Source organism: Dipteris shenzhenensis, chromosome 17 (genome assembly GCF_047967505.1).
Source record: "Dipteris shenzhenensis isolate YYH24624 ecotype China chromosome 17, Dip_SZ_1.0, whole genome shotgun sequence".
In the NCBI taxonomy this organism is placed as follows: Eukaryota; Viridiplantae; Streptophyta; class Polypodiopsida; order Gleicheniales; family Dipteridaceae; genus Dipteris; species Dipteris shenzhenensis.
Genome location: NC_141612.1, coordinates 3,740,433 through 3,765,512, shown reverse-complemented (window position 1 = coordinate 3,765,512; position 25,080 = coordinate 3,740,433). Strand labels below are relative to the sequence as shown.

At 44.1% G+C, this 25,080-nt stretch overlaps 1 protein-coding gene across 1 annotated transcript in view; it reads right to left on the bottom strand.

Moving 5' to 3' along the window:
- Positions 1-737: 737 nt before the first annotated feature.
- LOC147891541 (S-adenosyl-L-methionine-dependent methyltransferases superfamily protein) overlaps positions 738-25,080 on the bottom strand; it is a 103,885-nt gene continuing 79,542 nt past the window's right edge. Inside the window, exons 9-11 of the mRNA XM_087388981.1 lie at positions 22,429-22,535; positions 1,903-1,977; positions 738-1,818 (exon numbers count right to left, since the gene is read on the bottom strand). Coding sequence (XP_087245107.1) covers positions 1,687-1,818; positions 1,903-1,977; positions 22,429-22,535 — 314 coding nt within the window. The 3' untranslated portion in view covers positions 738-1,686. The remainder of the gene's footprint in view (positions 1,819-1,902; positions 1,978-22,428; positions 22,536-25,080) is intronic.

Genomic DNA, 25,080 nt, shown 5'->3' with positions numbered 1-25,080 from the left:
TAGATTGGACGTATCGCCATGAGAGATTCTAGATGTGATTGGGAGCAACTTCTAACTTTTCTATAACTTTTTGAAATTATGACTATAAAGAATATTTATGAGTTCCCCTTCGTGCCATGCAAGATACTTCCATTTCGTATGCTACACAACGTTGGTCCTTTCTGTCACTTTGTCCTTTCTCAGGGTGTCCTTGCTTGGTCTAAGAGTGCTAGCATCGCCTTAAGTGTCTATACTTTTTATCGTACAAACTATAATGTGAGGCACACCCCTCAATAAGTTGCTTTCTTCACTTGATCAAGTGGATTTCTCGCTTCAATCATATAGGGAATGAGTATTGATGATGTGGATAGAGTGAGGTGTTGGATTTGTCTTCAATCGTGGGCTCGTTATGTCATCTTCAAGTGTAGCCAAGTAGCCACAATATATATTAGCTAGACAATGGTCAAAGTTATATTTGTACTAGACAAAGGAAGTGATAGGAGGAGGTGGGGGGATGGATTGGGGCAAGGCTAGCTAGATCGAGATATAGGAGATTGACTTTGGGCATGAGTGGGTCTAGTAAGTGACTAGAGATACCATAGAAAGATCGAATAGATTTTAAGAAGTGTCTAAATTAATGTAATTTTAGAAAATCTCCACCCAGTGACAGTCTGTCGCTTCCACACTCTGGAGACCTATGCTCGACTTCAACTAGCCAGTGAGAGTCAATGCACTCCTTATATATTCAAGCCCACAAATCATTTAGAAACATCCCATCTCCTTATATATTCAAGCCCACAACTTTGAAAAAGAGCAAGTTCAAAGCAAATGATGCCAAGTATGTGAAATAGATTATACATTTATTTAGCCATGTGGTTAAATAAATGTGGTTTCAAAGCTACTTCCTCATGTGGCCCGTACCGCGTGTCAAGAAAACACAACTTCATCAGAGCTGCTAACAAATGATATTGTACAAATGAATGCATGGGCACCACTGATGCACATAACAGATCCATTCTTTATCGAATGACCTGAAGAAGGCAAGAGGCATTGCCTCTCTTGCTAACAATTTAATCAAAATCCCCTATACACTAAACCCAAAACCCTTAATGCAGAGAGATTTACTGCTGGTGACGCAAATGGTCTTGATCAACTGTTTCCTTTGTATACAGCACCTCCCTGGAGTATTCATCTGAAGGGAATCTTTCTTGAAGTCAATATGCCTAAAATATACATGTAGCATGTCCTGGTTCACCAAGCTCCTCTGAAGCTAGAACAGACTTCCAAACAAGTCTCAGATCACACATTTTAGCATTAGTAACCGCAATATAGACAAGATCTGTCCAGGATACTTTGCAAGGAGCTCAATTCAGTTGCAAAACTAAAGCCAATTGTGACTGATAGGGTGAATTTAGTTGTGCATGTATGCAGAAAAACCCATCCAGCTATGGAGTACAGACGAGTCCATGTCCATGGGAATTAAAAGCTTACTGCAAAGGGCAAATCTCCTACAAGAAATCTCCACCAATACCAGAAGAACAGATAATTGTCCCAGCTGTTCGGGCTAGGACCTATATCATGCTAAGATTTCAACCATTATCGCAAAAAAATGTCCTTACACTTCAGGTCAGGTTGGGGGTGCTTCTTGATGGAAACTCCCAGATGCTACCATTCGAGAATACTTCAGCAGTAAACTAGTTTCAAAGTTCATCTGTCCATGCGAGCCTTCTTCATGGCAGCCTCCACAGTTAATGACTCTTCTTGTACATCGCAATCAATAGTCGTGTATCCTTTGAAGACAACTACCTCAGGCAAATCAAAGCTTAAACATAGCATGGTCTGTCAAAACATACTAAAATAAGTTACTTCAGCTAAAAACTGGGGGGACAGAATCCATTCCAAAAACTAACGAAGGACGCTCACCTTATTTGGAGCAACATCCCTGACCACCAATACATCAGGTTGCTTGATGGGACCATTTAATACCTTTTCTGCACGCTAATCACCACCCAAAAGCCAATGTGAATCTCTCTCTCTCTCTCTCTCTCTCTCTCTCTCACTTTGCCCCCTTCCCTTGCCACAAAAAGAAAAAAAAAACCATAGACACTCCCCAAACCCTCCTTTTCAATCCTCCTTAGAGCAAGGAGACAACACCAGGGGGGCCCTTGGACTCAGTGGAGTGACAAAGGATCAGAGTAGGTGGCGAAGGCAGAGCTGGGCCATCAATGCCAAATTGTTTTTGTATGGGCATGATCACTCTTGTTGTCTCTTTCACTTATGGGAGGGGCAAACCCCTGCATGAGAGACAGTGGGTTCCAATCAAGTGGTTCTGGACAGCAGGGTAGCGATTCAAAGCAGATAATAGAGATGCCCTCCTACATCACCAGCATTAGTAGACGACTTCAGCAGGACAGATCCACTTGGACCCCCTCACCGTAGCGACATTGGCTCGAGCAGGAGGTACCAAATGAGGTCTTTACTAGGTTCTGGTCCCGCCTCTACTCTAGCGTCGATCATCTCTTATTTCTTGTAGTTGGCAGCGCATGGCGGTCTGCACATAGGACCAAGGTTGGAGTAGATGAAGATGAATGGGGTCTCTCATTTGCTGTGATGTCGGGGACCTGAGAAGATAGCTTACCCCTTGTAGAACTAGTGGTTCAAACGATTTGGCAGTGCTACTCTTGGGCTTGTAGTCAGGATGCAACAAAGCTGGTGGGACTTCACCTAAAGGCATGGCAGCTTGGTTGACAGAAGGACGGCATGCATTCCCAATCGAGATGGGATCTCTAGATCGATTGAGTATCACCTGCCTAGGCATTCAAGACTCGGTCTCTTCCAATCTTGCCTGAGACTCGAGTTTGCTTCAAGGAATGGAGTTTTAGAGGACAGTTGGGAGTTTGGGGGACAGTTGCCAGCATCACAGCCTGGAATATCTGCATAGAGCACTGCAGTTTAGTGATGAGGAGGCAGTAGACTTGGTCTGCATCCATATTCATCAATGCATTGCATCATATCATCCACAACCCGCATGCTGCTTCGGAGCGAGTTATGGAGGGGTGTAGGAAGACTGCCAAAAGGCATGACCATTTCTGAAAGGCATGGCATTTAGGCATTGATCACACTCATATGAATCGAGGATTCCATTGGATATATAGCCCTCCATCCTGGTTGTTGGCACCTGTTTCCTGGACACTCTAGGTAGTGCAATAGTCGGTTGCTACCATGAGATCAACTTTATGGATCTCATGGATACCAAGTTTAGAACTTGATTAACTTACCATCCAGAATCTAAGCAGGAGGGAATGTCACATTCACCCCTGCACTAGGGTGCATTGTGACACACATTCAGACCCAAGATATGTTGTTCTATGCCGTGACCCTTTTTGTGAGCCCTAATCTAGGGACTGGTCAAGCACGAGCTACGTGGGTCCATTCCCAGCCCCCACGGTCACAAGCCACAGCGAAGGAGTTCAGGTCGCTAGGGCAAAGACTTGCAAGGTATCCACCTAGAAACAAGTTCAATAGAGGAGAATGTCACATGCACCAGTGCCGGCACAAATGGCAGTGACACTTGGCTGCACTATCAGGTATTTGCAGCATCCAGAAGTACTTTCAGTTCCTTTTGAGGCCCTTCCAGCAGCCCAATCAAGGGGCAGCTGCGTTGGCCCTGGACAGCTGACTAGGCGGGTCATTTGACCAGATCCAATCAGTTGGTTGACCCAACCAGCATGTCATTCAAACTAGACTGCCAATCAGGCAGTCTAGTCGGCTCAGTTTGTATATGCAGAGCTGGCAATCAAGTACAAACAGTAGTTAGAGCATTTATGCCAGCATAGTGAATAAAGCACGCACAATAGTTAGGAAGATCTCGTGTCTTTCATGCTTGAGTTTGAAGCACACTTTGTGCTTCTTATTCGATTCGGACTACTTTTAGGCCTGAAACCCTCATCCAGCTGGCTCTTGCCAGCACTACTACAGATCATTGTTGCAATGACTACCCTTTCCATGAAAATATGAACATTTAAACTTTGATAAAGCATGGCTAAATAGTCACACTGGGCACATCCATTACAATGCTCTTTTTTTAATTGTCACTTAACAATGCTTATTTCAAATTTAAAAAATTAAGTCATTGAACATTGCAACCAACGGTTTTTTTCGTCTATGTTTATTGCAAAAGGTAGGGAGAGGGGGATATAGAGGTAGATAATATTTGAAGCCATAAGACTATTTTTTATTTTGTTTCTTCTCTTGTATGGGGGGGGGGGGGGAGAGAGAGAGAGAGAGAAAGAGAGAGAGAGAGAGAGAGAGAGAGAGAGAGAATTTATTAAAGTCTGCTAAAGACCAATGGGTCTATGAGACTACTATATATATATATATATATATAGAGAGAGAGAGAGAGAGAGAGAGATAGATAGATAGATAGATAGATAGATAGAGAGAGAGAGAGAGAGAGAGAGAGAGAGAGAGAGAGATTGTATTTTAAACTGCTGTGTTTTCTTTTGTTTGAGGGGGATAAGAAGGGGTGAGGGGGAGGGGGAGCAGGCGGGGGAGAGAGAGAGAGAGAGACCACAACCTGAACTAAGCTGCGAATTTTGAGAGAGACAGGGAGAGAGATCATATTCTGACACGTATTTCAAAATAATATTTTGTTTGTTTGTGTGAGTGGGTAGGGGAAAGAGAGTAAGGTAGAGAGATCATATTCAGAACTAAATATCTTGAAATGATTTCTTGTTTGTTTGTGTGAGTGGGTCGCTTGAAGGAGAGAGAGAAGGAGAAAGAAAGAAAGAAAGTTTATTAAAGTCTTCAGAAGACCGATGGGTCTATGAGACAATGAAAAACCTAGTACAAATGAGCTGTGAGGGTGGAGCTACTAAACGAGCATCCACACCAATGCAGAAATGCAAAAAATTAAAAATAGTACAACATAGTCATATCAGTGGTCGACTACATATCAATCTCAGCAGCGTCATCATCATCATAAGGACATCAAGGTGGGCGAGGCAGCATGAACGCGGTGATAGGGTGTTGTCGGCCGCTCATAGGTGTGGCCCTATGATGTCTCCTATCATAACTCTGCGTTTAACAAGGGCTAAAATAACCCTTGTCGGCCAAGCTCTGACTCTGAACAGAGAGGGGATATCCCCAAGTGTAATCTGTGCGTCAACCCTCTGTCTAAGCTATCGCGTCGCTGGCTCTGGGTCACGATCATGTCGAGGTCTCGCCCAGTGGGGGTCCCTGTCGTCTGGCAGGAAGAACTCCGTAATGAAGCTTTGTGAGGGTCTATCAAGGGAAAGGTCTGCTCCTGTCTCCGTGACCAAAGTAGCCTCTCGCGGTGCCTGACTGCCTCATGAATGAAAGCTGCCACGCATATACCTAGATGAATCCAGGAACATTCCCAAACTCATCCTCTAAAAACACAACATAGTGCAGTTTCAATCTCACGATAGTCACTCATAACATTGAAAACCATAAACTCCATCACACATAGCACGGACTAGCTACTATGACATCCCCACTGATGTCATCAGCGTCCAACAGTGGATGCAGACCATAGTATAAAAGTATGCTCACACATACAAATCCACACACCCACACATACTTGAGCATCCATTTATACAAAGTCTTCATACTGAGTTTCTGTCGGAAAGTAGTCCAAATCTCTTCATTCAAGCTACAACTACTTGTGAAGTCTAAACGATTTCATTTTAGTCTCTCTCAAACGAGCATCTAAATCTAAATCTAGCTAATAGGGCAACGCACCATTTAAGATAGAAAGAATTATCACAATACCAGCAAGCCGCAACTTGGATGAAAACTTCACAAGGTGAAATTTGCATGTCCGCTAATACGGCAGAAGCATATACCTAGACATTCCCAAACTCATTCTCTAAAAACACAACATAGTGCAGTTTCAATCTCACGATAATCACTCATAAGATTGAAAACCATAAACTCCATCACGCGTAGCAGGGACTAGCTACTATGACATCCCCACTAACGTCATCAGCGCCCAACAGTGGGTGTAGACCATAGTATAAAAGTATGCTCTCACACATACAAATCCACACACCCATACATACTTGAGCATCCATTTATACAAAGTCTTCGTACTGAGTTTCTGTCGGCGCTCCGGAGGTGAAAGGCAAACTCAGCCATGACGAAGGCTGGCACTAAAGGAGAAGGCTAATCAAAAAGTAGTCCAAATCTCTTCATTCAAGCTATAATTGCTTGTGAAGTCTACTCTCTCGAACGAGCAGCTAAATCTAAATCTAGCTAAATGAAAGCCGCCAGGCATCTTTGGTCTGGATAGGAGAGAAAACGAGACAAAATCCCAGTGCCCTCCCTGAAGAGGCAGTAGAAGCGCCCTCGAACCTCATCGTAAACAAGGCACCTGAAGATGAAATGCTCCTCCGTCTCAACCTCATGTGTGTCACACAATGTGCATATGTGCCTCTCCCTGGGTAGGCTCTCTGCTCTGCTGCTCTCAATACGAAGTCTATGTGAAGAGACCCAAAACTTCCCAATGGAGATCCTCAATGAGTGGGGTAAGTGGATCTGCGTGTATCCTGGTGGGTCAATGAACCCCTCCTCTGTAATATGCAAGCAATGATTCCTATAGAAGCTTAGCTTCACTAGAAGCTCGCTCGGTCCCACCTAGGTCCGGAATGTGTGTAGCTGTAAGAGATCCTCGCGAATGACCTGGTTGACATCATGTGGCCGGAGGGGAGAAAACAGAGCATCCATACTGTATTGGAAGGGAGGGAGTCTATCCATGTGCAGCCCAAGTCGCGCCCACTCTATCCGACAAGTTTGGCTCCCAGCAAGGGCTTCCATACAATCCCGCTGGACGAACTAAGGAGTCAAAAAGCAACCCCTTGGTCCGTGGATCCTGAAAGTGCGAGCGGAAGCACTGCCTCTCTAGTCTGGCTAATGAAGCCTGCCCTCTGCTCAAACGGGCATGCATCGCGGGTCTCATAGTGAAGATGGGTCCAAAGAAGACAAACCCAAGATACGTGTACGATGACTATCTCAACAGGTGATCCGTCAAACATGAACTGCTCCTGACTCATAACGGCTCAAGATGTGTTGAAGATCATAACCTTGGTTTTACCCAGGTTGACCTTCAAGTCATGGGACTCACAGAAGGATTGTAGTGCATCAAGGTGTCTCTGGAGCCCCTCTACGGAGGAAGACAAAAGAGTCACATCATCTGCGTACAACAAAATCCGAATCAACGTGCCAGCAAGAGAACATCCATCCCCCCCTATGTCTGCATCACTGTGTCGAGCTCGTCTATGTAGAGGCCAAACAGGGTAGGTGATAAAGGACACCCTTGTTTGACTCCAATAGTGCTCATCATGATCTCGTCTGTCCACCCAAATCATGTCAGAATTTTGCCTATGACCCTCTCGTAAAGCATCGTGACAGCCCAAATGATCTCCTGGTCATAACCCAAATCCTATAGGCGCCCGATGAGGCGGGCTCTCGAAACCATATCAAATGCCTTGCTGAAATCCACAAAGCAACATTAAACCCTCTGCTTCTGTGCTTTCATCTCCTCGATGATGCATCTGAGCATGAAAATGTGGTCCATGGTTCCATGATCACGTCAGAACCCAACCTGTCCCCCTGCTCTAAGTCCTCTACACTCCGCAAATCGGCTGACCTCGGAATCAAGCACTGATGCATAAATCTTGGAGATGACATGTCCAATCATAATGGTCCTGTAATTCTCCTGGCTCATGGGATCCCCTGCCTTGTGTGTTGGGTGAAATAATGCTAATGGTCCAAGTGCGTGGAGACCCCAAACAGACAGCCTCGTTAAAAAGCTTTGCTAAGATCGGGGCTAGGAGGTTAATCCCATATGCAATGAACTCAGTGCATAGTCCTTCATGATCCTTCGCTCAACCATTATGAAGTTTCATCACAGCATCCTTCACCCCCCCTTAGTGAAGAGGGTATAGGAAGTGAGGCATGGCAAATGTGAGAGGTCGGGGACTGGCTAATCAGATATGTCATATAGTGTGCGTGCGTAATTATACCAGACCTGAGTGTCACTGAGTGGTGAGGGGGACCATCCCTCAAGAAATCCACGCCAAAAGTCCTTAGAGTTGTTACTAAACAAAATGTTTAGTAGTTCCTCCTCGTTCCGGCAACGAAATCTAGTTTGTTCCTACGTACCAACCGACGATACTCACATAGCGTCTCTGGTTCGTTCAAAAGACTATTTTTAGTTGCGAGTCTGAGATGACGGTGTAAAGCCTTGCACTCATCATCGTACCAACTATTGCAAGGTACAGTCCCAAGTGGTGGTAGGTGGGTGAAGCGAGTGGTGTGAGGGAAAGCGTGAAAGGCAGCTTTGTGTAGTGAGCGGGTGATCAGGGCAACTCGGTCCTCTAAAAGGGGTATGAAATCATTATAAGCAAGGAGTATGTACAGACGGAATGAGTAAATAGGTGAGTGATCAAGGTCGAAGCGTATTTCATGATAGATGGAGTAAGAACTTGGTGGGGTGGAGGAAACGGTGTGACAGGGGGTGGATATGCTAAAGAATAAGTAGGTATGATCAACCCCTAGAGGAAGAGGTGCTACAATGAAATCAATGATGTGAGATGTGAAGGCAGGGGATCCCATGATGTAATCAACAACGCTAGAGCCTTCCCCATGTGGAAAGCATGTGAGACCACCTCAGGCGGGCCATCTATCAAGACCATTATAAATAATGAGATCATGCATCCTGCCGAAGTCCAATAGGGCTTGCCCATAAGATGTGACTGGCCCTCATCTATCAGCTGAAACCCGTAGTATACCTGAATCCTCAAGGTCAATATCTGGCAGTACAATGGAATCATCTCTAAAGTCGAGGAGTGGTACCTGGTGGGCCCTTGCGTTGAAGTCCCCAACTAGGAGGACTTCTCCGCAGCTCGAGAAGTCAACAATGGACTGATAAAGGGCTGCAAATGGGGATGTCTCAGCTCATCTCGAATATCTCTAGCAAAGTGGGGTGTCTTGGGAGGGAAGTAGCATACTGCAACAAATAGATCCCAGCTGTCCCTGTGTCAGATCCGGATCCAAAGCGGGGGAGGGGGGGGGGGGAGAGAGAGAGAGAGAAAGAAAGAAAGAAAGAAAGTGTATTATTGTCCACTAGAGGCCAAAATGGGCCCATGGGACATCAAGAACTCTGCATACAAGATAGCACAAAATCAACGTGCCCCAAAGAAGAGGCATCGTCGAATATCATCTAAGTGCTACGCAATATAATGCTAGTGAAAGTACATAATGTCAAATCTGAGCCTAAATACAGAGTAAACTAGATGCACGGAAACCGCCCCCGGATGCAAAATGGGGGGGATGAGCACAATATGCCAATGCAAAGATACAAGTCCAGGTGTCAATGAGTCTGAGAACCAAAATAATACTGGAAATCCTGTCCATCGACTCTGCCTCCTGCTATGAGAGTACAAATCTGGGCAAAGGTGAGGTGAGCGGCTGGTGGGGCGAGATCTCCATGAGTAAGTCTCCTCCGAAATGTTGCCATCATCCTGGATCGTCTGGAGATGAAGCGGCGAGTACGTCCCCTATGTAACAAGATCCTGCGGCATCTACAAACCATCTCATATGTACATCCACATGGTGGAGGCATGTGTCCTGTGTGGGCTCTGCCATCCTCGTGCTCCTCCTGGTCTCTGTCCTCTGGTATGGCGTGTGTCTGAGCTCTATGAGGCTGGGCTCTATCACGCTCCGGTCTGTGCTCTCTGAGGTAGTCTCGCCGAAGCATAGTGGCCTCCCTGACATAAAGGGCTAGGCAATGCTGATCCTCGTAGTCCATCACTCGTGAGAGAGGTCCAAAGCCATCCGTGAAGAGACAGTGGAATCTACCTCTGATCTCATAATATAGCGGGCATCTGCAAATGAAGTGCTCCTCTGACTCCACCTCTCCCATGGTGCAACAAGGGCAGATCCTGGTCTCTCGGCCTGGTCGCCGTCCATCCTCCATGCGTCGCATCCTACCAGCCTCTATCTCGAGCTGATGCGAAGAGACTCTAAGCTGGCCGAGGGCAATCCTCAGTGAGTGGGACATGTGGGTACCTGTATAGCCTGGTGGGATGACAAATCCATCCTCTGAGATCCGAAGGAAGTGGTCACGATATGTGGCCATCTTCACCGGAAGCTGCGTGGGATAAACCCAAGTGCGATACGTATGAAGCTGCAGCAAGTCTGCTCTCGTGACCTGGCTAAGCTCGTGGCGAGTCAACTCGAGATGAGGGGCATCTATGCTGTATCGGAACGGAGGCAGTCTATCCATGTCTAGTCCAAGGGATGTGAGCCACCTAGTGAGTCTGAAGTACCAGCAGTATCGGGTCCCTGATCGTGCCAACTCCATAGAAGATGCAAGTGCTAACCATGGCAACCGAGCTCTGCCTGCTGCTGAGTCTCCAAACTCCCTGACCCTGTGCAGATACATGACCGACTGAAACGCTGCATCCAATGCAAGGGGAGTAGCTCCAAACTCTGCTAGCATGATCTCGTGCGGAACTGTAGCCTTGGCCCTAATGAGCCGAGAGAACATGATGATCTGTAACCTCTCTACTCGTCTCCAATCTGCAGCGCCGAGGTCTCCTGCCCAGAAAGGAGCTGCATACATCGCAGCTGGTCTCACCAATGTATCAAAAAGCAAGGATTTCGTATCGGGATGCTGAAAGTGGGACTGAAAACACTGACGCTCAAGATGAGCCAACGAAGCATACCCTTTACTAATCCTATCTCGTGCTGCATATGTCATGGTGAAGACCGGTCCCCTGAAAACTGCCCCCAAATAAGTGTACTCTCTAACAAGCTCAATGGGCTGTCCGTCATAAGTGAAGTAAAACTCATCCATGCTGTAAATACGATCAGAGGTGTTGAAAACCATAACCTTGGTCTTGCCAAGGTTTACGGTCAACCCCCTGTCCTGGCAAAACCTGTGGAGTGCCTCAATATGTGCCTGGAGGCCCTGAGCAGTAGAGGAAATGAGAACCACATCGTCTGCATACAGGAGGATAGGAATGGAGGATCCTGAGAGAGTAGAGCCCACACCACCTGTCATCTGTACAAACATCTCTAGCTCATCAATGTATAATCCAAAGAGAGTGGGAGAGAGCGGGCAGCCCTGCTTCACCCCAGTCGTGCTGCATACCTCCTCTGAGAGCCCCTCACGTGTCCGAGCCCGACCAGTGACCCTCTCATACAAAGCCATGATAGCCCACTGTATCTCTCCACTAAAGCCCATCTGGCGAATCCTCTGAAACAATCTGAATCGCGGAACTGTGTCAAATGCCTTCCTGAAGTCCACGAAGCAACAATAAAGCCGTTGCCTTCGTGACTTCGCCTCCTCCACCAGTGCCCTAAGTGTGAGGATGTGGTCAAGTGTCGAATGATCCCTACGGAATCCAGCCTGCCCTCTGGCTCTGAGTCCTGTCGTCTCGGCATGGTCATTTATACGGCTTTCCAAAACTGATGCAAAGATCTTGGCCATAACGTGGCCGATCATGATGGTCCTGTAATTCGACGGCTCCATAGGGTCCCCCGACTTGTGGATAGGTACTATGGTATTGCCTAACCAGGACTGTGGTAGGCCTGTACAAACAGACTCATTGAAGAGACGGGAAAGAATAAAATCTAAGGCATCAATCCCATGGATTACATACTCCGCTTGCAATCCATCATGATCCTTAGCTCTCCCGTTCTTCAATCGGTGGACTGCTGCACGGACACTCTCTGGTGTGAAAAGAATAGATGAAGCTGGCCTAGGGGAATGGGATAAATCGATGGCTGGCTGAACTGGAACATCATATAGAGCTGAAGTATATGCAGACCAGACACGTGGATCTGTAAGGGGGCTCTGAGACTTCGAGCGGAGGAATTTTCGCCAGAATTCCTTGGAGTCACAGCTGAAAAGCAAGCTTCTCAGCTCCTCCTCATTCTGGGCTAGAAATTGGCGTTTCTTGCGCCTAACCAACCACTTGTAGTCTCTCTTGGTTTCGGTAAGGAGGGGAGACTTCTCCTTGGTCTCAAGGTGAAGTTTCCTGCGGAGTTCCTTGCACTCCTCGTCATACCAACCGTTGCAAGGAACAAGACCAACCGGTGGGGGACTAGACGAATGACACGTGGCAGGGAAGGACATGTGGGTAGCAAAAACGAGTGAAGAATGTACAAGTTCCCACCGGTCCTGCGTGGATGGTAGAGCATCTAATAGATGAGGACGGAGTAGGCGGCTAAGGTTCTGGCTATATACATCATCGAACTGGTGGTCGAAATGAACCTCATAATAGGATGTGCGGTCGTGATGACGAGGGGGGGGTGGGTCATGGGAGACATGAGTCAAAGTAAAGTGGATGAGTGCATGGTCGGCAGAGGGCATGAAGGGGCTAACAGTAAGGCTATGGATGGAAGGGGTCAGGGGACCTATGATGTAGTCGATCACGCTAGTGCCACGCCCAGAAGCAGAAGAGAATGTAGGCATGGAAGACTGTGGCCACCTGGACAAGCCGTTATAAATGACCATACTGTGCGAGGTGAGGAGCTCCAGTAACTGACGTCCCTGATCTGTGGGCTGTACTGTGCAGTTTGATGAAGTCCGACAGAGGCTATCATTGTGAGATGCCGGAAGTATGACCAGATCCTCCATGAAGTCATAAGTGAGGGCCTGTCTGTTTGAGGTCCTCGCGTTGAAGTCCCCTAAGAGGATGACTTCTCCGCGATGTGAAAAATCTGCAATGTCCGCTGAGAGATCCTCAAATATGGACTGGCCTGGTCCAGTGGAAGAATAAAACGACTGCGCCGGGGGGAAGTAGCAAACTGCAATAAAGAGATCTCGCTGAGAGGCTCTGCGGTGGATGCGTACCCACAAGAATCGGGCATGTGAATCCGCTCTCTCCACTGTGATGATCCGATCGAGATGCTCTCTGTACAAAATGGCCACTCCTCCAGATCCTCTCACTCCAAATGCTCGAGTGTGCTGTCTGAAGGCAGATCTCCATGTATATCCTGTCACTCGTGGCAAAGGTCTCTCTGGACTCTCGTGTGTCTCTGTGAAAAAGATGATATCTCTCCCAAAGAAAGCCCCCCGTAGATTGCCTGGCTGTGCTGTAAAAGAACCATTGCAGTTCCATACAGCGATGCGTAGACTATCTGACAGGTGGTGTGTCCCATGAGCCCTGTCCCGTCAGGCGGTCGGAGCAGGAGGTGGAGGTGGGGCCATATCTGCTGGTCTGTCATCCCTAGGCACTGTGGGAGCACGCCTCAAGGTGCCTGTGATGAGTCTGCCATCCCTGATCACTGCCCACTTGCCCTGAGATGCTTGATTGGGATCCTAACACCCTGATGCAAGCACATTCTGGTGAGTTTAAGACATATTCCCCTAGCCTAATCTCCCTCTCGTATTATCCAACCTCAATAGCCTCCCATTTACTATCGGATTCCATCTTCGGGTACTTTTATTTTATCTTGTAAGTTATTTGGCCATATCTTGCTTTACATCTGATCTTTTATAATACATGCTTTAGTTTGTTCTTTGATATTTAAATGATTTACATATAAAAAGTTTCATGGGTGTACTTTTTGAAGGAGAGTTTAAGACTCTTAAGTACTTTAAGAAATCCATTGCCGTGGTTGAACGCCAAAACGGAAAGTGTTTTAAGGTCCTCAAAGGGGGAGAATATAAGTCAACAAATATTATTGCATTTTGTAAAGAGAAGGGCATTGAAAGACAACACTCTACGTCTCATACTCCCCAACAAAATGGTGTTGTTGAGTGTATGGACCACACTCTAGGCGAGAAAACCACAAATATGCTGAAAGCCCCTATAATACCAAACCACTTGTGGGCTGAAGCAGTAAATACAGCTACATACTTTCATAACCGGATGCAACGAAAACAGAACTCTTGAAGAGGCCTTTAAAGGTCTAAAGCCTAGAATAGATATACCTTCGTAAGACTAGAATATATCCACCTTAGAATAGATCACGTAAGGATATTTAGCTGCATGACTTATGCTCGTGTCCCTGATCCCAACATAAGAAAATTGGATAATAATCAATTAAAGGTATATTTGTTCGCAAAGGCCTACAGGTTTTGGCATCTTGAAGCACGCAATATCATCAGTGGCAAAGATGAAAGAGGAACTAGTTATACTTCACAACAAGGTACATTTCCTATCACAGAAAGACAGAGACTGAACCACTTGAACCACTTGTTGAGTAGATTTACCACCAGGGTCAATTTCTGGGTCTACCATATTAAAATGAAGAGTGATGGAAGTGTGGAAAAGTTATGAAGGTAGACTGGTTGCAAAGGGTTATGCCCACAAATGAGGCATTGACTATGATAATATAGCCAAACATAATACCATCAGATTTGATAGCGCCCTTGCTACTAATTATGGATGGCCTCTTTATTAAATGGACACTAAAACACTTTTCTAAACGATGATCTAAAAGAGCAGGTCTATGTGGACCAGCCACATGACTTTGAGGTTAAAGGCAAGGGCAAAAGGTTTGCAAACCACAAAAAGATTACCTCGTGCTTGGTATTCAAAAATTGATGAACATTTCCATGAACAAGGCTTCAGTCAGAGTTCATCAAATTATAATTTGTATACAAAGGAAAGGTTGTTATCATTGTCTTATATTTTGATGAGATAGTCATCACTGGTAATGATGAGGAACTAATGAAACAAGCCAAACACGACCTAAACAAATCCTTTGATAACAATACCTTCATACAAACATCATTGTTGGGAAATTAAGGTTGGGAGAGACCAACATAAAACGTTCATATCCCAAACCAAGTACGCGAAGAATGAAATCCTCAAATCGTTCAAAATGGAGAATTGTCACTTGATCAAACACCAATGAATCTAGGTAAGGAATTCTTGAAAAATCAACTTAGTCCTAGAGTAGATGGCACCTTGTATAGGCAGCTGCCTGATATATTTGACCACCACCAAACCAGACATAGCCTATCTAATCAATGTCCGAAAGCAAGCCCTTGGAAGGAAGCCAAGAGAATACTTAGGTAAGTCAGGGGAACCCTGACTCACGGGATTGAGTACAAAAGAAGCAATGATTTAAAATTGTCAAGGTTTACTAATAATGATTGGGGAAGATGCTCAAATGATAGAATATCTAATTTTGGATATTGCTTTAACATTGGATCAAGACCGATACCATGGAGCAGTATGAAGCAAAGTACTATTGCTTTATCCTCCACAGAAGCTGAATATAGAGTATCCACTCATCATATGCAATCTATAGCAAATGCTGTTCATGAGCAACAGACTTCTCCTGATTCTGATGTCTTCTTGAGGCAGGCCATAAGGTCCTTCAACTGTAGTTGCACGTTTTGGCCTAGAGCCTAGCACAGTGTTGCGTTCGAGACAGGATAGTAAATAGCAAGGCAGCATGTGAAGCTGTTTAGTTGAGGAGGATCTTAAATGATACTCGACTTATTCAAAAAGATCCAACTCCGTTATTGACCAATAATCAAACTGAGCAAGGATTCTCTATTTCATGCTCGAACAATGCACATTGAGGTGCAAAATCACTTTATACCTAAAAAGATACTGAGCAATGAAATTCAGCTTATCTTATCTAGCACAATCTCTTACTAGAATCAAGCAAGAAGTTTTCCAACCTAATGGTGTGAAACCTAATCCATTATTCATCAAGGGGAAGGGTTGGAAAAAGTGATGAACTATGGACATAGTTCACTAAGTTACCCTTGCTTGGGTAATTTTGGATTAGGATTAATTAAAAGATAAAAAAGAGTGGTAGGTAGACCTTATGTCCTAGGATAGAGCACCCATGATGTTATGTCATGGACATGGGTTAGAGATCTTGAAGGGGCGACATGATGTGGCATGCCCGAACATACATCCATCATGGATGAAGGGGATGGTGCCATATGGCATCATTCCATTGGTCTACCTCTTGTGGCCTTGCCACACGCCACATAGACATTCACTCATCTAGTACATGTGGTTGATACATTATGATTGGGCATATATGTCAGTGTGCCACACACGATGGGGCTAAAGCCTAGGCTTCTATGAGAAGCCACCAAAAAACTCCTCCCTCCTCACCTCTTCACCACCACATCTCCTTAGTTAGGGTTTTCTATACTTGGGGTTCATTGTGTGTTTGCAGTCTAGTTGCTGCATTTTCAATTGTATGCTTTCATTCTCGCCAAGATCAGCATTTTAATTTGTAGCAATCCACGTGTGCACATCATGCATGTGTGTGTGTATGCATCAAATCCTACCTGTGTATGGAGGGCACTGCAGTCTAGCAGGCTCATATGGGGATAGTCCTCCACAAGCATATCTCCAGCAAGCACACAATTGGAAGCATTATCCATGAAAACTTGGACTACATTTTCTAACCCCACCTCTTCAATAACCTCTTTTAGGATGGTGAAGATGTACTCACCTGTCTTTAAGTGGCCACTAGTGTCCACTGCTTTCATGAAAATACTCCCATGGATAGAAGTTACCATGAAATTGATAAGTGGTTGCCTCCTAGTGTCTGACCAGCCCCATCGGACACTATTGTGCAACCATACTTTGGCCACTTCTCCTTCACCACTTGAAGCTCCTTCTTAATGGACTTCACCTCCTCCCCAAGGTCTTTAGTATGGAAGGTTTCATATGAAGAAGGTTTCCATGAAGGTCCAACCTCCCCAACTGCTTTGACAAAGTCCAAGAAGAAAGGGCTACGAATTAAATTGAAAGACAAATCCTCTGCAAAAAAGAATTTCCTGCAAGCACTCATGGCCTTCTTTTTTGCAGCCACTTGCCAAGACTGTACAAGAGTATGTTGTTTGCTCCCATAGGTTGCATCTAACCGCTTGCATATTTCTACCACATCAGGTGGAGGAGCTAGGCAAGGGTTAACTCCTCTGGACTTAATGCCAAGAATATGCCCACAGATTCTATGTGGCCCTCCTTGGTAACAATACACACACTTGCACCTCTTCATTCCACTTGTCCCCTTTCCAGAATCACCTTCAATCTCAACATACTCCCACTCAGCTCCTTTGATCCTACCCATGATGAGGGCTGAAAGTTGAAACTTGAAACTGCAAGACATTGCAATTTGCAAATTACAAGTACTTAGACGTTAGAATTTAAAAATTAGTAGACCCAAAATAACTGCCACTTCCTTGTAACCTGTATGTAATAGGTTCAAGGCTGATTTAAAGAAGCAAGCTGCAAAAGTATTGAACTTTGAAGGCTGAAGCCTCTAAAGACTAAAAGTTAAAACTACCTGAGTAGTGAGGAGGTAGAGACTTGAGAGTCCAGACTCTTCACTCGAGGCTAGAGCTTGCAGCCTGCAAGGATGCTTATAATGTATATGATATATGATATATCTGCAAATTGCAATTTGCACCTTGAAAGTAATGCAAGGCTAAGGTTTGAAGCTATCTGCAGATTCCAGACTGCAAAGTTCAAACAAGAGTCAAGACAATTAAAATAATTATAACTTATAAGTGAAGCTTGAAGTTTCAACTTTCAAGTTTCAACAGGCTGTAGCATTCACTTGCCAACTTTCAAGCTTCAAAGATAGGTTCTAACAGGTTACAGCAGCAAGAAAATTACCTTACAGGAGAGAACTCAGCATGGGGGGGCTGGAGCCTGGGACTGCTGCACAGTCCAGTAGAGCCTACAGTCTTGACTCTTGAGTAGCGTGTAGAGCAGTCACCAGTGGGCTCACGCTGTATGACTTGGGCTGTAGGCTGAGGGCTCAAGGCTGTAGAAGACTAGAGCAGGCTGCAGCCTGCAGCATGCAACCCATTACCCTAGGGCCTGGGTCGCTTCCAACGCAGGAGGTACGGAAGGAGGTATGGAAGCTGTCGCGCAAGTACGGGCGTGGAAAAAGAGGCGAATTTGCATATTTTATGACTTTAGGGTTTTTTCAAACGTGAGTTTTTTCAAACGTGGGTTATTCAAACGTTTGAAAAATTTCAAACTTGTGCACTGAAAGCAAAGTTTGATTGAAGTTTCCAAACGCCTGTTTTTCAAACGTTTCCAAACGTTTGGTAAGCCAATCAAACGCGTTTGATAGTAACTATGTGCGCATGTGTGTGTACACGCATCAAATCCTACCTGTGTATGGAGGGCACTGCAGTCTAGCAGGCTCATTTCTATTTTTGTTCAACTCTTGCATGTTGCATAAGGTGCATGAAAGGACCTTGGTGAAGATATATGACACAATGTCTTGTATCATAACATAAGACAAGTAAATATCCCCTACTGCAAGCCTCTCTCTGACATATTGATAATGAACCTCAATGTGCTTAGTATGCACTTGAAACACTGGATTCCGCACAATGGCTAAAGCACTCTAGCTGTAACAGCTGCCCTGTACTTAGCTTCACACCTAGAAGTAGCAATTGTAGGCTGCTTTTCGCAGAGCCAAGAAATAAACAAAGCTCCAAGCATAAAACAGTCGCCACTATGTGACACTCTAGTATCATAGCATCCACGTAGTCTGAATCATCTAAACAGAGCCCAACTCAGCCTCAAAACTGAGGCAAAAGCTCACAAACTAAGAAAGCTAGTACCAAAACACTTCAAAATGTGTTTCTGCAAACAGTCGCTCCAAAATGATGCACAAAACTATTTGTAGTGGAACTAAACAACTGTGAAATTCATAGATGCAGCTCATAAATGCACAAAGGCAATAGTTGCCTGAAAAGCGCCTGAAAAGAACTGAATTTTTGGCTGTTTGAGCTTCAAAACAGGAATAATTAAGCTCAGAAATGCTGCTGCAGATGTTGCCCAAGAACTATGATCTCAAAATATCTGAAAACAGCTTCAGAAAAAATTGCACAGTAGGTCTAGGAAACTCCTGGAAGAGGCGCAATTTAGGAAAGCTGGTCAAACAGCTGCAGGAACAGTCCCACATGCAAGGAAACAGCACAAGACAGCTCCAAATTGCTGCAGATCAAGTCGCACTGTCAGAAAGCAAGGAAGCTCCAAAACAAGTTGCCAAGTTTGAGATATCCTGCTGCAGGTCGCCGCTGGTCCTTGGGAGTTCTTCTGTAGCAGCTGCTCACTCTGTCTCGCAACGGAACTCTCCCAAACAGGCTGGAAATGGACAGGGTAGGCCTGGAACTCTGCTCTCTAGCTTCGTTTTATTGTTCCATTTCTTCGTTGCAACCCCTCAACCTTCCACTCCGCATATTGCAGCCTTTAAGTATGATTTGTAGCAATCATTTGCTACGACAAATGGGCCAGATTCTTCTATTTTGCCATTCCGTTTTGCTCATGTTGAGGGGGATATTATGATGAGTTAGTCCAAGTACATTGGAACAGATCTTATAGAGATTTGTTTGAGGACTGCAAACCAATTTCTAGCCTTGTTGAGCCTGGTTTTTGTTTCTCCATGGATGATGCTGTCGACCCATTTGATGCCACTCCCTATCAGCAGGCTGTTGGATGCTTGATATACCATGTCACCCACTGCCAGATCTCCAGGATGTCGTTTCCTAGTTGAGCAGATTCATGAAAGTCCTGGTACATACGATTGGCAGGCTGTGAAGAGTGTCTTCTGATACCTCAAGGTTTGGTCCTTCTCTATGGCTACTTTTCTTGACTTACCTTGCATTCTTTCACAGACAATGAAGGAGAAGTTCAGCAACGTTTTTCTAAAGTTGGTGCCCCTTGGAAGGAGCTGTGCAGTGAGCTTTGTTTGCATTGGACGGTTTCCTCAGTCGGGACTTCTTGCAGTGGACTGTTGCCTCAATAGAGACTTCTTGCAGTTCTTGTGCTTGTTGTGCAGTTCTTGTACTTGGAGTGTGGTTCATTCTTACCATTGTTCATGCAGCACATCTTTTGGTTCTCCGATTTTATGCAGGCTATTGCCCTTGTGTGGTCGCAATCAGCCATCGCACTTGCCTAGTGCTGTCATTTGATTCAGTCATTTTTCTGTGGGTTCATTGCGTTTGTGCCTTATCTACAATGGCGAGCAATGATCTTCTTGGTATGCTTTCTCCTGAAGACAAGCTTGATGGCACCAACTACCCCATGTGGTTATAAATGATGAATTATGTTTGGTGGCCAAGAACTTGTGGAACATTATTGTAGGTTTTGAGGTGAGGCCTCTGTCACAGGAATATGCTACTACTGCACCCGCCATTCATCATCTAGCACTATTGCCCTAGTGCCTTTGACTGAGGATCAGGTCAGATGGGATGGCAGAGATGCTCAATCTCATGCCTTGATTGCATTGGTAGTTAAGAGGATGATAATCCATCATATCAAATGTTGCAACACTACAAAGGATGCATGTGATAAGTTAGCTTCATTGTATCTAATTCGCAATGAAGCACGGGTTGCATATCTGCAGAAGCAACTAGATGGTTTGAAAATAGATGAAGGGAAAACTATGGAAGCCCGTTTGACAAAGATCAAGGACCTTCAAAGAGCAATTGGCCAACATTGATGAGGTTATGCCAAATAGTAAGATTGTGTCTGCTTCGACTATATCAGGGGTTTGCGCCCACATTGCGGTTGGTTGCCATGAGCAGTCCCGACCATTACAGCTTTGATCAGCTGGTCACTCTATGGTTGCAAGAAAAGCAAAGACGTGCTAATCAGAATGCCTCTATCTCTATGATCAGGCTTTTGCTACCTTCGTAAGGGTCATGCAAAATCAGCAAAGGCTAGTGGTAAACCCAAGCACAACTGTGGCAGTACTTCAAATGCCAAGAAGAATGCAGAAAAGAAAAAGAAGAGATGCAATTATTGCAAGAAACCAGGTCATGATATCTCTGAATGTCAAAAGTGCATAGAACCAAAGAAGCAGAAGAAGCAGTCTAGCTTTGCAGTTACTGATACTTCTTATCACGAGAAGGATGAATTAGCCAAAGTTGCTCACCAAGATTGGGCTTTTATGGTTACATGGCAATTTAATCCTTCCATTCATGATTCTTGCATGGCACTTTCAGATGCATTGAGCACATGGTATTTGACAATGGTGCTTCTAAGCATATCACTCCTTACAAGAAGTTGTTTCTTTCTCTCTGTGATGCATCGAAGGGGGGCACTGTGACTGTGCCAATAATGCATCTTAATACCGTGAAGGGCATTGGGCAAGTTGAACTTAGGTGATCCTGTCTCTCTATAGGATGCTTTGTATGTTCCACGGATCAAGAAGAATCTCATATCCATATAGTTACTCCTACATATAGAGTTATCTTTGACAGTTACTGATGTGCCGTCTATGATTTCAGAAATGGTAATATCATTGTTGTCACTGGGACATTGACATGGGGTCTATATAGACTTGATGCCTATGACAGAGAGACAAAAACTGCAGCACTTGCAGTCGAGGATTCTGTCATTGCAAATACTCATTTATGGCATGACCATTTAGGACATTTGAATTATGGCAGCCTAAGTAGATTGAATTCATAGGATATGGTTGTTGATCTCCCAAAGATGCATGTGTTGTCCAAACATGTTTGTGAGGAATGCCTACTTGGAAAAATGCACCGGGCTTCTTTTGCAAAAGATGGGGATGTTGGTGCATTCCATAATTTGCATTTGGTTCACAGTGATGTGAGATGCTTGACGAAGGGGATGTTGCCGAAAATTTTGAGTACTTCCAACAGCTTATGGAATTCAAAATGTCATGCAATTAGGACGGAATTTTCATTCCTGATTGGAAGATCTAACATGAATAGAGGATAGGACAACTAGTTAAGATGATGTCACATGAGCTATTAAGGAGCTCCCTGTAGGTGCGAACAGTAGACACTCTTGGCACTAGCCCTCCACAATCTAGTTGTCTAGTGCTCTTGTGGCTGACTGCCTTACTAGGTGCTTTCTTGAAGGTCTTGTGCGGTTTGCAGCCTCATTGGCTTCATCTATATCGCACCGTGCATCCCTTCCATGGTCACACTTTTCCCAGTCTACCTAGGTTCACTTTCTACAATTTTGGCGTGTGCCCATGACTACCAGTCTTCCCCCTCAACGACATGACACATAATACTAGAAGAACAAATCCTTGTCTGTTTCAATGACTCCACGCTCGATGATTTCTCAAGAGTTAAATGTTTTACATTACTCGGACATTATACCAAAAGAGAAAAATTTGCAATGTTGCTTCGCCAATAGAGAAGGAAAGACTACTTCACATCGACCTACCTCTTAATCTTACTTATGCAATTGGCAATCCTTCTAGAGCCTAACACTAAATAAATATACATGATTTAGAATCTAGATAGAAAAGTCTCTTTTTTCATTTAAATAAATGTGGCAAATTTTAATTCTTCTCTTTGGGGTAGCTTAGGAAGAAGGAAGCGACATAATATACCTTTTTTTTTTTTGCCGAAAAAACAGTGCTGATTATATTACTTCGAAAAAACAAGATACATGGGGTCAGTTTTGCGACATAATATACCTTGATAGCATCTTCAGTGGTTTCATGTGATCGCATAAAGCAATAACAGTGCACCCGTGGCATGGTTCCTTTCCATTTTTCCCTTGAAAATAAGCCTTGAAAAATATCTGATCACAGTGCATTTAAGTGAACTGATATTACAAACGAGACATATCTTCAGCCAAATTAACTTCTAAGACTTATCTTTATGCAGCTAAAGAAATTTCTATACACGATGATCTATCCACTCCCAAGTTCTTTTTATCAATACCTAGCGAAATACAAAAAAACAACTTATATAAGCTTTGAGTGGTAGTCAATACAATGCAACCTTGATAGTTTTATCTAGAACATAGTTATTCAGACAAATTGCAATTCCTAGAAAACAAACATTTCAAGGTCTACTAGGATGGACCCTTTTTTAGGAAGCTATGTCATCACACAAAATATAGTACACATATGCATATAATAAAAAGAATTGAAGAGCGCAAAGAAATAGAAGGCGAGCAGTCCATATGGGAGAGCTATTGCTGGAGGAACAGACTAACACTCGGGCAAGCATGAGTTCGTGTGCGCGCATGTCACATGCATGGCACATGAGAAAGAAAGAAAATGCGCATATGATGATGCATCTGGGAGGAAAATCATACTGCAATAAAGAGCGGTCATGTATCAAGTAGCTGGAAACCATCAACCCACTAGGCTACACACGGATCCACCTCCCCCACTGTTTAAGAGTTTCAATTAGGCGTTCCGTGCTTATCCACATGGGCTACGAATTGAGACTGATTGGGCTTAGGGCACATCTAGAGAATTTTGCAGTTGCACTCTATGTGATCTACAAGATATTGAGTCAAAGTTCAAATGCCTCGTGTACCATGAGATCAAAGGCCGTCACAACTGTCTCTTTCGAATGAATTCAGACCCCTCTCCAATCTCGTCTCACGGGATGCTTGGTGACTTTCATTCATGACTCGGAGCCCATAGATGAGATCAAGGTGCTTATAGCCAGATTCCACCTAATGTGTGATCTTGAGTTTTTCAGTTCGATAGCACAAACCAGCACGCCCCTGGCGTAGCCGAGGCCCACGGCTAGAGATACGATAGACCCGTCAACGACACATAGATCAGGCTCAAGGATCTTCCCTCCATGTTCATCAAATCAAAGGCATGACCAACGGGTGTGACAGTGGCACTTGTGCGAACCAACAGACATTTTTCACTCCGATGCTTCTATCAATGCATGTTTTGTGATACTCATGGACTGTCTTCCAATTCCATGCCACTTTCCTTCCCCAATATGTCATTAAGTGATTGGCTCCATTTTCCTTCGAACATACGTCATTGTATCAAGCCCAATGTCTTCTATTATTAAGGTTTTGAGCGCAAAAAGAAATGTAGAGGAATTTCAATGGCAGCAAACTTTGTGAAGAGGTCCAATGGCACCGTACCAAAAATTGGAGAAGCTTGGTTATTTAGTTTCTTACAAAGTTTGGTTATTCAATTCCCTACAAAAAGAAGATTGGTTATTCAATTCCTTACAAAGTTTTGCTCAATGAGCCATATGTTGGTTTTAAAGGTGAAAAATGCAAGATATCCTGTAGAAATGGGGAATTCAATTTTGGGAGCAATATAAAGGCATGTTTCTGGAATCGGCTTTAGTTGGATTTACGGGCACTATTTCTTGAACATGGGCAAGATACATGACCTCATTATTTACAATTATCTAGATCGATGGCCCTCCTCGGGTGGATTCACTACCTCAAGCGATCCCCTTCCTTCACTCCACACATCACTGATTTCTCTGGTTTCCTACCACCACCTAAAGTTGATCACACTTATCTTTTATTAGCATATCCATCCTTGAAAAAAAAAAATTTTGCTTGATGTTGTTAAGAAGCATAAAGCTTGTTTTAATCATTTAATGGTTGAATTTAAAGATGCTTTTCCGTCTAACTTGCTTGATGGTTTATCCCCTAAGAGACTTAGATCATGAAATAGATATATTTCTTGGATCTACCCCTGTTTGTAAATGCCCTTATAGAATTAGTCAAGTAGATGAATGTGAGTTAGAAAGATAGCTAATAGAATATCTTAGAAAAGATCACATTCAACCACGTAGCTCACCTTGGGCTTCACCAGTATTATTGGTAAATAAAAAGGATGGTACTATGCACTTATGCATAGATTACCAATCTTTAATAAAATCACAATAAAAAGTAAATATCATATGCCTCACATTGATGAGCTCTTAGATTGACTCCAAGGGGCTAAATATTTTACTAAAATTGATTCAAGATTTGGATACCACCATGTACAGAGAAGAGGATTCGTACTAAGAATTTGCATTATTAATTGATAGTAATGCCATTGGTTTAATTAATACATATTCTCAGGTTTGTCTAAATTTTATAAGGGATTCATTCAACAATCTGCTAAGATAGCTTTTCCCATGATGAATCACCTTAGGGGAAGGAAAATACCTTTATATGGGATGAACCTCAAAGAAACAATTTTGAAAATTTAAATATAGCTTGCAACGGTACTTTTACAAAAAGGTCAAGCAGTAGCTTTTGAAGGCAAAAAGTTAGATCATGCTCAACGAAATTACTCGGCATATGAGAACGAATTACATGCTATAGTTTTATGCTTTAAAGAAATGGAGGCAAGATT